At 51.4% G+C, this 15,903-nt stretch overlaps 1 protein-coding gene across 11 annotated transcripts in view; it reads right to left on the minus strand.

The window, feature by feature from the left end:
* RNF144A (ring finger protein 144A) overlaps nucleotides 1-15,903 on the minus strand; it is a 127,005-nt gene that overhangs the window by 6,726 nt on the left and 104,376 nt on the right. For all 11 annotated transcript variants that reach the window (XM_020912071.2, XM_070451997.1, XM_070451952.1 and 8 more), the window contains 3 exons: nucleotides 13,801-14,008; nucleotides 12,119-12,266; nucleotides 5,037-5,126 (listed from right to left, as the gene is read on the minus strand). In XM_020912071.2, coding sequence (XP_020767730.1) covers nucleotides 5,037-5,126; nucleotides 12,119-12,266; nucleotides 13,801-14,008 — 446 coding nt within the window. The remainder of the gene's footprint in view (nucleotides 1-5,036; nucleotides 5,127-12,118; nucleotides 12,267-13,800; nucleotides 14,009-15,903) is intronic.

A 15,903-nucleotide genomic window follows, 5' to 3' on the forward strand; every position in this document is an offset into this window, starting at 1 on the left:
ACCTAGGAAGCAGTTCTCAACGATAAAATAAACAAATGAAGTAAAACATCTCTGAGGGTTAGTATCAGCTCTGAAATATGATAATATGCTACAGCACCACACAGGGGTGAACGAAAGTGTCCCTTGACTTTTGATTTTACCTGAAGACTATCACAGGCACATGCATACACCTGCACACACACATACACACACACACACATACACACATCATATGGTGTTTATAAATTAGACTGTGTGAGTCCAGGCTTTCTGACGAGCTGGCTAAGTCCACTTGTCTGAACTTAACGTCAGTGGTGCAATTGTGAGGTCTGAATTCAGATCACACTCTGATAAAACCACACACACGGCTATTTCAGAATACATAAGAACCCACAGGAAGGCATCGCTGATCTGCAGGGCAGCTTGAACAACCTCGGCCACTGGGAACACACTCTCATTCTCCAGGGAGCCAGGGACTCTTGCATCAAAAACAGACCGAAACCCTTGAGCAGATGCTCACATCCTTGGTCAATAAGACACCTTCGCTTTCGCTGTCTACCTTGTCTCATTCTCGGCATGCTGTGGAACCAGCCACACCCCATTGTTCCCAACTGGTGACAGTGAAACAAAGCAGGACCCTAAGGTCCTTGCTCCCGCCCTATGTCCTCTTCTGCCTTTCGTCTGCGGAAATACTTGAGGCAAAGAACAAGTGTGATCAGAGAAGTGAGAATACGCAGAAACAAAGGCAGACAATAAAAGGAGACCAAATAACAACAGTTTAAGTCATTAAGCGAAGTCAAGGACTTTCAGTTCCTCCTCAAGGGCTAGAGATAATATTCGGAGCCGTGTCCTGTGAGCTGTCTTGTAGATAGTGAACCCCCCACCTGGTGGAGGCGTTAATTACATGATGATCAGACTGCAGTCACGACACGAGCTGCCACAGTTCTGACAACTGTCCTCAAGGAGATGGGGACAAACCAACCCTGGAACTAAAGATTAACTGTACTTAAAACAATCAAGATGACACTGGTCAGACCACCGATGACCAATGTGAAGGTGACAGACAGTTGACTGTGCTGTTTCTGCCCCCTCCTTCTGTCTATAAAAGCTCTTGTTCCCTGACTGCCGAGAGTGGTGGGAAAGTCAGCTTTTGGACAGGGGTCCACCCTTCGCCCTCCCAGCCCACCTTATTGCCAGCTTCTGAAATAAAGCAAACTTTCTTTCCAACCAACCTGGTCTCTTTATTGGCTTTTGAGCAGTGAGCAGCCAGGACCCACTTCCATATAAAAGGAGAAAACAGGTATAGTCAGAAGGGAAGTCAGCCGACAGAAAAGAATGAGACAGGGAGCAAAATATCTCACAACAAAAATCATCCCTCAGTGACCATCTTATAAACAAGTCAGGCAGAAATGATATACTGTGGGGACAGAGGATTAAGAGGGAATCACATGAAACAAGGACCCTTCACCCCAGGCAAACCCTGATTTAAAGGAGCGGTTACCCACTCAGACTGTTTCTGAAAGCACCCACTCATCAGGGCAGAGCCTGGTCTGTGTGACCATCACCAGCCCTCAAGCACGGCCCAGAGTCTCTGCCTTCACAAATGTCCAATATGTGCGTATAGGATGAATCAGTCCAGTGGAGTCTGGGAGGTTCTGAGTCCTCTCCCCTAGAGAGAGTTCTTCAACACAACTCCAGGGCTTGGTAGCAGTAAGCCAAGTCAAAGCGGTGGTGAAACAATCAGAACATTACGTCCATTGAAACCCGGCACTGAACGTGGCCTGAGTGCTCGGAGCTCAGGTCAGAGAGGCTGTGTCTGGGGATACAGGGGGCTGCTCCGACGTCTCTTCCCAGCTCTCCATGCAATGGCATCACCTTGGCAGCTTGAAATGGCTATCCCAGGAGAGTTGACACCGCAGAAGAGACCAAAAGTACAGTGTAGCCCGCCCCGCGCCCCCGGCCCATGGCCAGCTGACAACAATTCTCAGAACACTGGCCGCGCGTGTGTGTGCCTCAAGGCAGGGGATGGATGAGTTCAGAGGGCCGGCAGCCTGCCTGAAGGTGCCTCTGCTCAACCTCACCAGCACTGAGAGGGGCCTTAGATCAGGGGCGCGTCCCTCATCCACGTGGCTCCAGGGGTGGCTCAGAGCTTGCGCTGAGCATTTGCCCCTCGAAGGTGCCGACTGACGAGGCCAAGAGGAGCTGGTGGGAGGCGTCCACAGCCTTCTTCCTCAACAACGGTGGAGGCCAGGAAGCCCTGTCCAAGTGTCTGCATTTCTTCGGGGCCTGTTCTGCAAATGCCTGTTACCAGCGCCACTTACGACCCCGGAAACACGAGGCTCACTCCTGAGAATGAACGGCATGAGGTTTGAGGTGTGACCACACAGCCCAACCTTGCCATCAGACAGGGTGATAGTCTCCACCAGCGCTCAGGCGCTCCTGGGAAGCTCGCTGTGGCGCCAGCCACATGAAGACATGGGAAGGAGAGAAAACAGCTCCTTGTTTGGAAACAGGGTCTTTACGGAGATTGCTGTTGTTGTTGTTCAGTTTGACTCTTTGCAACCCCATGGAATGCAGCACGCCAGGCTTTCCTGTCCATCACTAACTCCCAGAGCCTGCTCAAACTCATGTCCATAGAGTCAGTGATGCTATCCAACCACCTCGTCCTCTGTTGTCCCCTTCTCCTCCCGCTTTCAATCTATCTCAGAATCAGGGTCTTTTAAAATGAGTCAGCTCTTCACATCAGGTGGCCAAAGTACTGGGGTTTCAGCATCAGTTCTTCCAGTGAATATTCAGGGTTGATTTCCTTTAGGATGGACTGGGTGGATCTCCTTGCTGTCCAAGAGTCTCTAAAGGGATTTTGGAGCCCAAGAAAATAAAATGTATCGCTGTTTCCACCTTCTCCTCATCTATTTGCCATGAAGGGAGGGGACCGGAAGCCATGATCTTAAGTTTTTTGACTGTTGAGTTTTAAGCCAGCCTTTTCACTCCCCTCTTTCACTTTCATCAAGAGGCTCTTCAGTTCTTTACAGAGGGAATCAGGTTGAGATGATATTCCCAGGATGGACCCTAATCCATTACAACCAGTGTCTTCACCAAGAGGGACGTCTGGACGCAGAGACAAGGTGAAGTGCCAGAGGGACACACCTGTGAACGGAGAAGCCAGGGTCACAGGGCCCCACCTGGAGCTGGAGGAGGCAGGGGGAGCCTCCTACAGGTTCCAAGGGAGAGAGGCCCTGCCCACACCTCGACTTCAGCCTCCTGGCCTCTAGAACTGTGGGAGAATCGGTTTCTGTCGTTCAGTGTCTTGTTCCAGCATAAAGGGGGCGGGGGAGCCCTGGAGCTGGCCGTGCCGGCCCAAAAGGCAAAGTAAAATGCAGCTCAAATCCACTCTCACACTGAGGTCAGCAGACTGGCCCTCGGGCCAGATGGAGTTCACAGTCCACTGTGCTTTGTTTTCTTCTTACAACTTGATGGAGCTGTAACTTACACACCTTACAACGCAGCCACTTAATGCCCAATTTATGGGTTTTAGTGCACTCAGTTGCTCAACTTGCACCCCAGTCAATGCCACCCCTTGCTTTTTAAAACTGATTTCCTGGAATGCAGCCACGGGCCTTTGCTGACATACTGTCTGCAGCACTGGCCTCCCCACCAGGCAGAGAGGACAGTTGCAAAGCCAGACTGTCTACCGTCGGCTGGCCGGGGACCCGTCGGCCCTGCCACAGGGTCTGCAATGGGGATCACGGGAGAAGCACAGTTACAGGCAGTCTGTCTCTGTTCCTAGGAAACCACCTGAGACTCGGTTCCTGCGTCTCCCAGACGGCCTGCCTCGGGGCTGTGCTGAGATGTGCCAGAGAACAGGGCTGGAGCCCACTGGGGCTCTTCCCTACCCCAGGAGCTGGCGTGCACTGAGGCCTGCCTGCCGGTCCCCCCAGGGGCTTCCCTCCAGGCCCGCAGCACAGCTGAGCATCATACCATGGCCTGCAATGCCCATGGTGTCCACCCTGATCATCTCTGACCACTGCTGCCTCCTCCTGCTCTGTCCGCATGGACCTCCACGCCATATTCTGCCCTTCAGCCCAACTCTGTCCCCCTGTATGAACTGTCCCTCCTCTGGCTGGACAGTTCCCTCTGCCCTGTCCCACCTACTCCCACCACAAGCTCCCCATCACTCAGTCCTTGGCCATAGGCATCACCTCTAAGAAGCCTTCCAGGCTGCACCATCTAAAGACCCCTCCCAATCACCCCTCCCCTACAGCTGAATTCACACCATATGCTGCCCCTGATTCACTGTCCCTACAGGAGATGCGGGGCCATAAGAGAAAGATCCATCGATCTCCTTCACCAGAGTGTTTCCAACTCTTGAACAGTGCCAGGCACACACGAGGAAATAAACATCTGCTGAAAGTATGAATAACCCCACCGACCGGCTGCATAGACATCACCGTGTGAGGACCTTTCCATCCCTTCCCTCTTATCCTTCCCTGTGACTAACGCGCTCACCGGGGGGCCTCTGTGGGAAGCTCTTCAATAAGAGTCAGCAAGGATGGACCACACACAGTGGGCCATGACCAAGGCCGGGAGTAGGCACAAGCAACTGGATGGCTGATGTTGAAGAACCACCGCGTGCTAAAACGTGTGGCGTATTCATGTTAGGTAAAGAATCTGCCTGCAATGCAGGAGACCTGGGTTCGATTCCTTGGTCGGGAAGATCCCCTGGAGAAGAAAATGGCAACCTACTCCAGTATTCCTGCCTGGAGACTCCTATGAACAGAGGAACCTGGAAGGCTACAGTCCATGGGGTCGCAAGAGTTGGACACAACTTAGCGACTAAACCACCACCAGCACCATTCATGTTAGGCAGGCCTACCGAAAGCATAATCTCAGTCCAGGAAAAACTCTGGCAGCTACCGCATTTACTAGCTGTTTTTCTGTATGAGAGATCTTTGACCAGCTGGCAAGTTTCCTGTAAATGACACACACAGGTCCTGTTTCTCTCTCTCTCTCTGTGGCTCTGTCCCCGAGATCAAAACCCCAGGCACGCCGCCTCCTACCTGTGTCCGATGCCAGATGACAGACGCCCTGGAGTGGCCCAGCTTGTTCCTGCAGGGCCCTTTATCATAATGGATCAGGAGGAAGTCGTCCTGCGGAGGGAGAGAAAGAACAGAGGGGCATGGGACAGCACGCTCCGCTCAGCGCGTCCCGGCTGCTCCCGAGGTTTGCAGCAGTCTGTCATGTTCCCATATTCCCTCTCTTTCCTTTCCTAATATTTAGAACTAGAGTTCCTATCTCAGGTATCCGATTGAGAAGAGAGAAAACCGACTGACTGATTCTGGCTGGCCATCCCAGACTCCTCTCTGCTGAGTGTTCCAGAGTCTCAGTTCAAGTGCGGTGAGAATTCTTTACAGGAAAGAAGAGGCTTATCTTTTTGAATTAATACAGAGACTAATTAATACAAAAATGAATACAAAAATTAATTAATACAAAAATGAATACAAAAAATTAATTAATATAAAAATGAATACAAAAAACTAATTAATACAAAACTACAAAAAAAATACTACAAAAATCATTGCAAAGACTACACGTTTAAATCAATAAATGGTAAAGACTGTGTTGTCTATACCTGTGCATTCCCCAGAATAAAAATGTAGAATTATTAAAACAGAACTAATTAATACAAAAACTAATACAAAAAACTAACTAATACAAAAATTACTACAAAGACTACACCTTTTCAATAAATGGTAAAAACTGTCTTGTCTATACCTGCGCATTCCCCAGAATAAAAATGTAGAATTATTAAAGAAAGTTATTCCAAATAATGGAGGAGGAAATGGCAACCCACTCCAGTGTTCTTGCCTGGAGAATCCCAGGGACAGAGCAGCCTGGCAGGCTGCCGTCTATGGGGTCGCACAGAGTCGGACACGACTGAAGCGACTTAGCAGCAGCAGCAGCATTCCAAATAAACCTTATTGTTAAAAGAAAAAAAAAACACTCAAAATGAGGGAACACGGACAACAGCAGAGGAAGCAAGTTCACAGAAGGGGCTGCGGTCAACCTGGCCTCCTGGCCCCCCTCCATCGTCCGTGACCAAAGGCTCACAGGCCACGAGAGGGAGCCCTGCTCCCACCTCGGCCCTGGTCCAAGCCTGGCTCCGGCTTCAGGAATCCGCGCTGATGCAGGGCTTCTGAAGAAGTAGGTCAGAGGCTGGGCCGCTCCAGGAGCCGCCAGCAGACCCAGGGCTGAGCTTTCTTCCCTGGAGTCCCTGCCTTCCCGGCTTCCTGCCGCCCTGGCAGAATTACTCCCAGATGAGATGACTCCCGGTGTGTGTACGGTCCATCTGTGGCCTCCAGCACCAGCCTTTTCACTCAGAAAGTGCTTCTTCTCCTCTCAGTCCAGAAAACATTCTCACGGCTCAAGAGCTGGCTGGAGACCAGTCTTCTGTCCACGGTGCCCCCCGACTGTCTAGAACGGAGAGGAGACTCCCTTCTGATTTGGCGGAAACGTCCTACCCACCCACCCCCACCACCACCTCCAATCACCTGGGAGTCTTCACCAGACCAGCAGGGCCTCCTGGAGTCAGGCCCCTGAAGCAACGTCAGCCTCGGTAACTACATCGCCGGCTCGGAGCTTGGCACCCAGACTTCAGCAAGCAGGAACCGAGGTGCAGGAGGCTGTTTTCTGCACAAACCCCTCTGCTCCTCCGTTCACAGGAGGGGCTGTTTTCTCTCCTATCACCCACAAGAAGAACCAGCTCAGCAAGCAGCACAGAAGGGAGGCCCATGCTGTTTCTTCATGCAACCGAGAGTGTGAACAGAGCACCTCTCTGAGAGAAGAGCAAATAAGCCCGGGCCAGCGTTTCTGAGACAGGAAGCCATTCCTCTTGGAGCTGGGCAGAGCTGGTCACGGTGGTGTCCATTAGCATCCCCACGGGTGGCACTGCCCGGGAGCCCTCCTCTGGTCCTGGGAACCGCCGGCATCCAGTCTGATGACCTCAGAGGTCAGCCTCCTGGAGTCTGAATGGGCCCTGGAGCAGCAGGAAATTCTGGTTTCAGGGGGTGGTAGTGAGATGCCTTCCAGGGAGGTGGGCGGTCCCAGCCTGCCCCCTGTCACCTTACCCCCCAGTCCCAGCCCCTCAGCCGTCCAGGAGAACACGGGCGGAGATGACTACACGGCTCGGCCAGCCAGGGATGTCTTCTCAAAGCCGTTTCTAATGACTTGTGTCCACTGGGCAGTGTCTCTTCCTTGAACTCCTCGTTCTATTTTCTTCCACTCACATACCACGGAGGTTAACTTTTCACCCGGGGTCTCATTTTGCCAGGCTGCTCTTCACAGAGTCTTGCTCCGGAGGCTCATGGATACTGTTGGGATTTGTCTTCTGAAACACAAGGCGAACTGTGCTGTCTCGCCCAGCTGCGATGTCTGCAGGGATCTCCTCCAGCAAAGCTGCACAAACCCTGTTGCTCGTTACAGTCACCAGGAGCCCTCGGGGGCCGCAGCTCCTGACTCCGGGTCCAGGGTGGGCCCGGGTTATAGACGCCCCGTGTGAGCTTCATCAACCTGCCATGGACCAGTGCTTGGGGGCCATGAGCCCCTGTGGTGGAGGTCAACCTCCATCTCGGCCTGGAGACCCCAATCACAGTCCCCACCTCAGCCAGGCCCAGGCCACGTACAGCTCATGTCCTTCCTCACCACATCCTCTTCCCTGGAGGTGGCCCACCTCCCACACTCTGCCCTCTGCCTGGTCAGTGAACTCTCCATCAGCTATGCCCACACCCTCAATGCCCCTTGACCCAGGGACCGACCCCCACCACCGGAGGGCCTGCCGGAGACCCCACACGCACTGTCTTGCAGCACCACCCACAGGGACCTAGTGCTACCAGGGGCTTCTCGACCCGGGGACCACCAACTCCTCGGGGTCACGGACTCTGCCGGCCTCAACTTGGCAGTCCCCCCTTCATGCAGAGCGGGGCTGTTGACGCTCACGGCACGTTTCCTGAACGAAACGAAAGCTTTCCCCCTGACAAAAGCGCTGGAAGATGCTTTCACAATGTAACAGTGATTTCATTGTCACCGTAAGTTCCTGAATGAAGGCCTGGGGAATAACCACCACAGGGCCTGCCAGGAACCCAGGTGGGTGGTGAGCGTGAACATTTCCTTCACATTGTCCAGAGGAGCCGCATCAAGCTCCTGGGTGAACGCAGAAACAATGGAGCTGGCAATAGAGCTCAGCAGCCAGATGCTCAGAGATGAATGAGTGAACTCAGAGCAGCCCCACCACGGAAGGCCTGAGACTTCCTGTCCCACTGAGTCGGGCCTGCCTGACAGAGGCCAGTCTAACCCACGTGCTGGGGTTTGGAGTCTGAGAGACCCGAGAATGGATGCTGGGTCTGTTCCTCACACTTTTGGGGCTTTGGGAAACGATCACTAACCTTCGTGGGCTTCTTAAAAATAGGAAATAATCATTCCACCTCTCACACCAGAATCTGATGCCTAATGATCTACAGAGGAGCTGATGCAATAATCATAAAGTGCATGATAAATGTAATGCCCTTGAATCATCCCCAAACCATCCACCGTCCCACCACCGTGCATGGAAAAACCATCTTCCACGAAACTGGTCGCTGGAGCCAAAAAGGTTGGGCACGGCTGGATGAAGTAACAGAGGTATGCAGAGCAAAGCATAGAGGCTGCACTTCATATATAGTAATGATTCACTTGCCCCCAAAAGAAAGAAAGTGAGTGGGTACCCCCGACTGTAAGTAGTGACTGCGGGGCCAGCAGTGCAGCAGATGAGCGGGTGTGGTCCAGGGCCTCCCTTGGAGGACTGGGGGCCCGGCCCAGCTGGGTGGGCAGGTAAGGACCAGGATGGAAGGCAGTGGCGGAAGATGAGGGGTAACTCCGTGAGGCACATGGGTGCTCAGGAGCTGGTGCAGGGAAGGAAAACTCCCCGGGAGGGACAGGAGACCGGCCAGCCCTGTCTCCGCTCCGGACGAGCTGTTGCTTCCAGACCTGGTTCACACACTTACTTTGAGTCCCGGCTACTGTCCTTAATTGACTGCCCCAGAGCAGACTCCCTGTCCTCCAGGATCTGCTTTCTGTGGCCACAGGGTCACAGGCAGCAGCTGCTCATCCACAGAGAAAAGCAGGACACTCCTAGCCTCGAGGATGCCGGCTTTCGAGGAGGAAATTGCTGCCTTGGTCCCTGGGAGCCTGAAAACAATGGGACCTCTAGCTGGCAGGAACTGTGCTTTAGAACTGAGTCCGATGGACGCATGGACGGACAGACAAGGTGTCTCTCCAGAGACCAGAGCAGAGAGGGAACAGCTTTGGGCTCAAGGGAGATAGGCCGAGAGGATGTCAAGGTCGCAGGAGAGGTCACAGCAAAGCTATGGTCTCTCTGGAAGTCCGGCTCTGTATCTGTCCACGTCTAATACTTCCCCCCAGAATCCACTGGGAGGTTTGATAATGTGTAGTTAAAACCAGTGTTTCACTTCCTTTCCCTTTTAGGAAAAGTTGATAAGGAATTGGGAAATTGCAGGGCAGAGAGTAGATAATATAATAATGATCAGTTTTCAAAAAAAAAATACAGTGAAGTGTAAAATTATATATCATATATTTAAATAATATAGGGAGACTATGTATGATATATAGAGAGTATATACAGAATTATATAATATAGAAGACTATGTGCTAAGTTGCTTCAATCATGTTTGACTCTTTGTGACCCCGTGGACTGTAGCCCGCCAGGTTTCCTTGTCCATAGGATTCTCCAGGCCAGAATACTGGAGTTGGTTGCCATGTCTTCCTCCAGGGGATCTTTCCAATATATAGAAAGACTATGTATAGACTGAAAAGTGTTCGTTGCTAAGTCATGTCTGGCTCTTTGCAACCCTGTGGACTGTAAGCCTTTCAGGCTCCTCTGTCCATGGAATTCTCCAGGGAAGAATACTGGAGTGGGTATCCATTCCCTTCTAAAGGGATCTTCCTGACCCAGGGATCGACCCCAGTTCTTGTGCATTGCAGGCAGATTCTCCACAACTGAGCTATCAGGGAAGCCCTATATACATATACATATATATATGATACATAGAGAAACCATATACATATAGACTTTGAAGACCATAAGGAGTTGGTAATGCTTCAGATATCATTCTAAATATCCCCTCCCCATTGCATGAAGTCAGTGAACAAACCTATTATTGGTTTTAAGTTAAAGAAAATTAACCTTGCCAAAGTGACTTATTAAACTTGCTTAGGAAAGGGAAAGGAAACCTCCAGGACAGAAAGATGGCAATATACTCCCCAGATTTGTTCAGTTACACAAAGATCTCCTATACCTTTAGTGACTTAAAGTTAACAAAGGGGCAACAGGCTTTTCAAAAGGAAAAACCAGAAAGAAGCAATCTGTATAATATTTTTATAGGTGGCCTTTGAATTACAGACCTGTTAGCTTATTCAAGCGTCCATCTCAAACAGACATTCATTTTCTTCTTGACAGTCTCTAGACCTGTCTATCTTGGGACAGGCAAACTTTCAAAGTTCTCCCACTTTGCACACTGTTAAGAATTCTTTCTCCTTCTCCTGTGCGGCCCAAGTTGACCCTTCTCTGCAAGGATGTATAAAGCTGAATCACCTGCGATAACCTCTCAATAGGAGACTCAACCAGACATGATGCTCTGACTGCAGACGGACAGGATGAGAAGGAGCGGCTGTCAGACAGGTGAGCTCCCATTAAGGTAAACACGGGGCCGTTCTGACCTCCTTTTATTCTAATTAAATCTTAATACTATTATGGGATGGGCTGGGTCCATCCCAGACACACCTTCGCTGTAAGGACAGATAAATATAAAGCCATCCCTTTATGACATATGATTCAATAGGCTTTGACTGTCACCAACTACAATCATTTTAATAGATGATTAGTTCTATTTGATCATAGGTGGCTCAGATGGTAAAGGATCTGCCTGCAATGCGAGAGACCCGGGTTCGATCCCTGGGTCGGGAAGATCCCTTGGAGAAGGGAATGGAAACCCACTCCAGAATTCTGGCATGGAGAATCCCATTCTCCAGAAGCCATAGTCCATGAGGTCACAAAGAGTCAGATGTGACTAAGCCAATAACACACTTTAGAAACAGATGTAAAAATAAACTCTTATAAAATTGGAGTCATAATGTCATCACGTCAGCAAGATGCCTACTCCTGATACAGGTGAGAACGTGAACAGGAAGCTGGAAAGAAGTATGGTCTGCCTTAGGCCTGGGAGTTCCAGCAAAGGCAGGGATTTGAGATGGGGCAGGCATGGTGCCCTTGCAGGATCTCTCTGTGAGACAAACATCACGAGGTACACCTGTGAGAAGGTGGCCGTGTGAGGACAGACGGCAGAGGGTCCGTATGCTCCTCGGCCCTGCAGGCGACACGACTGTCACTGAAGCAACTGCTCCATCCCGGGCATCCGCGGCCCTCTCATCCTTGCTCTTCCAGGAATGGTCCCTGCGATGGATTGCTTGTGTTCCCCCCCACCACCCACAGCTCCTATGAGGAAGCCCTAATGCCCAGTGTGGTGGGATTTGAAAGTGCGGCCTCTGGGAGGTGACCAGGTTCAGATGAAGTCACGAGGCTGCAGCGCCCATGATGGAATTTGTGTCCTTGCAAGAAAAGGAAAGGGTCCAGAGGGTCCTTTCTCTGCCAGGTGAGGCCACGGCAGGAAGGCGGGCACCTGTACACCAGGAAGAGGGTCCCGAACCCACGCCCACCGGCACTCAGACGTACAGCCCCCACAACCAAGAGATCAGCAACCAGTTTCAGCTCCCTGATGGCGGGGATGATTCTGTTTCAGCAGCCTAAGCTAAGACAGCTTCACAGTCAGAAACCTAAGATGCTGAGATCTACCCACTCCCTGAAAACCCAGGCTGAAGCCCACCCTGCGCTCTCGGAGCTCCCGTACCAACTCCTGTCTTTTGACACCACTGCATCCTATGAGCTCGTATTTTCACAGGCACAGAATGAACACATGTCGGCATGACTTCTGTGGCCCAGGCGCATCCCCTGAGTCATTGTGCAGTGGCTGGGCCACGCCTCCTGCTCAGCCTGGCCCACCCCACGAAGCCCCCCGCCCCAACTGGTACTCACATCCAGGGACTCGAGGCAGTACCAGCAGAAGGCGTGTTTGCAGTTCTTACACATCATCTGGGCACAGCCTTCATCCCGCTCAATGTAGACTTTGCACTTGGGGCAGCGCTTGATGGGCGCATCATCCTCGTCCAGCTTGAAAGTGGAGCTAAAGCGGGAAAGACCCTGTCAGGCTGTGCGTGGAGGCTCCGGGGTGACCTGCTGGCAGGGGCTGCCCCACAATCACGAGCTCAACTAGAGGGGCTGAGGTTGTGTGTGTGCTCAGTCATGTCCAACCTTCTAAGACCCCAGGGACTGCTGCCCGCCAGGCCCCTCTGTCCACCGGACTTCCCAAACAAGAATACTGGAGTGGGTTGTTATGAGGTCACCTGCTATTAAGTGAAATAAGTCAAAACCAAAGAATCTCGAACTCTGGAAAATAATCACCAAAAAAATTAAAAAAAAAATGAATCAGCAACGGTGGGGGGAAGAATGAGCAAGGTCAGCACAGATCTAAATTTAGATGTGTACAGACAAACCAAAGAAAAACAGGGCAGAGGCTTAGAAGGGAGGTCTCTGAGTGATGGGATTATGGTCAAATTTTATGTCCTTATTCATATATTCGTATAGTTTCCAAAAGGTTGATAATACATGATATGCTTTTTGTTATTATCAAGGGGAAAAAATGTCAAAAACACACACATGCTAATCACTTACTTAGATCTACTTGACGTCTGTACAAAATCGTTTTCCTGAGAGGGCTGGGCAGGTCACGGGGGTGAGTGTGGACGGGCTGAAGCCTGAGCTTGAGTGTGGCTCTTCTGCACACGGGCTGGCTGGCAACCTCTCTGAGACCCAGCTGCTGGTTGGTATGAGTGTGGCAGATGGGGTTATGCATGAAGGGCCCTGGGCAGGGCAAGCCTGTATGAAGTGCCCAGTGAGTGGCAGCGAGGGTTCTATGCTGCTCACAAAATGACAAGCTAGGTATCTTTCTAGGTTTAACTGTAGAAGGACACCCAGCCCATGCTGTTAAATTTCATGTCAGCTGAAAATGCAGAGTCATCTGAAGAAGTGGTTCAAATTCACCAATTATGGGGTGAATTCGCTACATCGTATGAACCCACAGCATTTACCAAGGGGAACGTGATTCCCCACAGAACTGAGCAGACTGTGCAGAACCTAAAGCATTCATGAGTAGAGAGTCACTGAAATTGAGAGTCAATTCTGGCATTTTGAATGCATTCTGACTGCAGGACCTTCCACAAGCATCATAGTGACTGTAAGGGTTAAATATGTCATTACTTTACAAGGTTATCTGAAGACCGATGAGCTTCCAAACAATTACACAAGTTTCCCTGGTGGCATGGCAGTAAAGCCTCTGCCTGCAACACAGGAGACCACCTGCAATGCAGGAGACGCAGGTTTGATCCCTGGGTCAGGAAGATCCCCTGAAAAAGGAAATGGCAACCCACTCCAGGATTCTTGCCTGGGAAATCCCATGGACAGAGGAGCCTGGCAGAATACAGTCCATGAGGTCGCAAAAGAGTCGGACGCAGTGACTAAACCACCACCACCACCAAACGATTATACCCTTGGGGTCTTCCTAAGCTTGAGACCCTTGCACTGTGAGGCGTGCACCAGTTCAACAGGTTCTGTTTCATTCGTTAGTACAAGGTGACCAGGAAAGACACGCTGGAAGGTACCTGGTCTCCCCGGGAAGGAAGGTGATGGGCGTGGTCTCCGGGCAACCCTGGCCGGGGTGCCAACTGGCTTTGCAGGCAGAGCAGAACTCCGTGTCACAGGCTTTGCACTGGACCAGCTGGGGGGTGTGCAGCCCCATCTCCTGGAGCTGGCACACCGCCTGGCAGGTAGACGCCGGGCACCAAGTCCGACAGGGGTCCAGGAGCACCTCTGACACAAAGAGAAAAAACGGGCGAGTCAGAGTCTGCAGGACCAGGGAACTGGCGGGGCTTAGGACAGATGGACACGTCAGCACACAGCTTCTCGTATTTAAGGGAGAAAAGAAAATCAAGGTCAGACATAACATGCTCTTTAGGATCTGGGACCCACCTGGGTGCCCCTCCTCCCTCCAGCCACTCCCCACTCCCCAGCCCACTCGAGTCGGGGGAGAGCAAACCCCCAAGTACCCCCAGAGTCCTCAAGGTTCTGGAGCCCCATTCTGGAAACCCCATGGTCCAGCCAGTGCCTCCTGCCCCCACCTGCCTGCCCTGAGACACAGCGTTGCCACAGCAGCCCATCTGAAGGCTCACAGCCTCAGGCGGGGTGTGCTGTGGACACCCCTAAATGTTGGGTAAGGACGGAAGGATAAGACGAAAAGGAGATGGCTGGCTCTTCTCATCAAAGGGCGCATCTGCCTACAACGGTTTCCATCCCAAATTCACATCAGAGCCCCGAGCTAAGGACTGTGAAATTCATTCTTCGACAGCCGGTTTTCCCTCTGAAGTGGAGCCTGATTTAATGAAATTAGTGAGAAAGCTGATTTTGAAAAACAGGACCCTGTGACACTCGCATGCCTTCACATCTGCGTCCACATCTCACGTTTCTTTAAATAGAGGGTCCTGAGCTGTCCCGCCCACCACAGTGAGCCTGATGATGGGTCCCGTGGGCCCTCTGTCCAGTGTGACTGGACTCTGAGTGCTGGGAAGCGGGAGGGAGCACTCAACCGGAACCCACATGGATGCTGATGCCAGGCCAAAAGGCAAGGAGGCCAAAGGATTACAGGGTGTTTGCAAAGGACTCCAAGTCGGCCACTGATTTGCAAGCTATTACCAGGGTCACTCTTGAGAAGGAATGGACTGTATTTCACTGTGAACCTAGAAGCAAAGAAAGGCTCTTCTCGGCCATGTGACTGGCCAATGCTGGAGCAGGCCGGTTCACCCACATCAGAGACAGAACGTGTAGACACCGGGACCCCTAGCAGGCTGTAGCTGTCATGGGCTGCAGGCAGGCTGGGTTGCCCCTCAACAGGCATGTGTTTGCCACGTTCCCTGAACTGGAAGCCAGATTCATCCCTCAAGTTCTTGTCGGGTACCAACAGACTGAAAACCACCTTATCATCCAATTCTGACAGTGAGTATTTCAGTCTTTACGGCCACGAGGTCTCCATCCAACTACTCAGCTCTACTTTGGTAGCACAAAGGCAGCTGTGTTGATCTGTAAAGGAGTGTTTCAATAAAACTTTATTTACAACGCTAAGCCAGGGGCCAGGCAGATTTGGCCCACCAGCCATGGTTGGCTGACTCCTACCCTATTTTAAAAAGGTGAATTAATCAATAATACCTAGGGGCTTCCCAGGTGGCTCAGTGGATACAGAATCTGCCTGCAATGCAAGAGATACAGGCAGATGCAAGTTTGATCCCTAAGTCAGGAAGAGGAGGGCATGACAACCCACTCCAGTAATCTTGCCTAGAGAATCCCATAGACAGAGGAGCCTGGTGGGCTATTGTCCCTAGGGTTGCAAAGAGTCGGATACGACTAAAGCGACTGAGCACAATCAATAGCACAAAAACTATCAAACTGATAGGTCCACCAGAAGGTTTAGAAGACTTGCTAATACAAAGGAACTCTGGCATCCAGGAAAATGTGATACTTTCTCATCGATGTTCATGATAATAAGGTAAAATCTTCCTGAGGCCTCAGTGGTGAGTGAATGTGTAAAATGAGGTCTTGTCACGAGCTGAAAGTGTTTGCTTTTATAAGACTGTTTCTGGCTGTCAGATCTGAGGAGGTGGTTTTTTGGGGAAAATGCATGCGTGTGGGGACAATGGTCTGTGGGTTCCCGGGCT

This window comes from Odocoileus virginianus, chromosome 2, assembly GCF_023699985.2.
Source record: "Odocoileus virginianus isolate 20LAN1187 ecotype Illinois chromosome 2, Ovbor_1.2, whole genome shotgun sequence".
NCBI classification, from domain to species: Eukaryota; Metazoa; Chordata; class Mammalia; order Artiodactyla; family Cervidae; genus Odocoileus; species Odocoileus virginianus.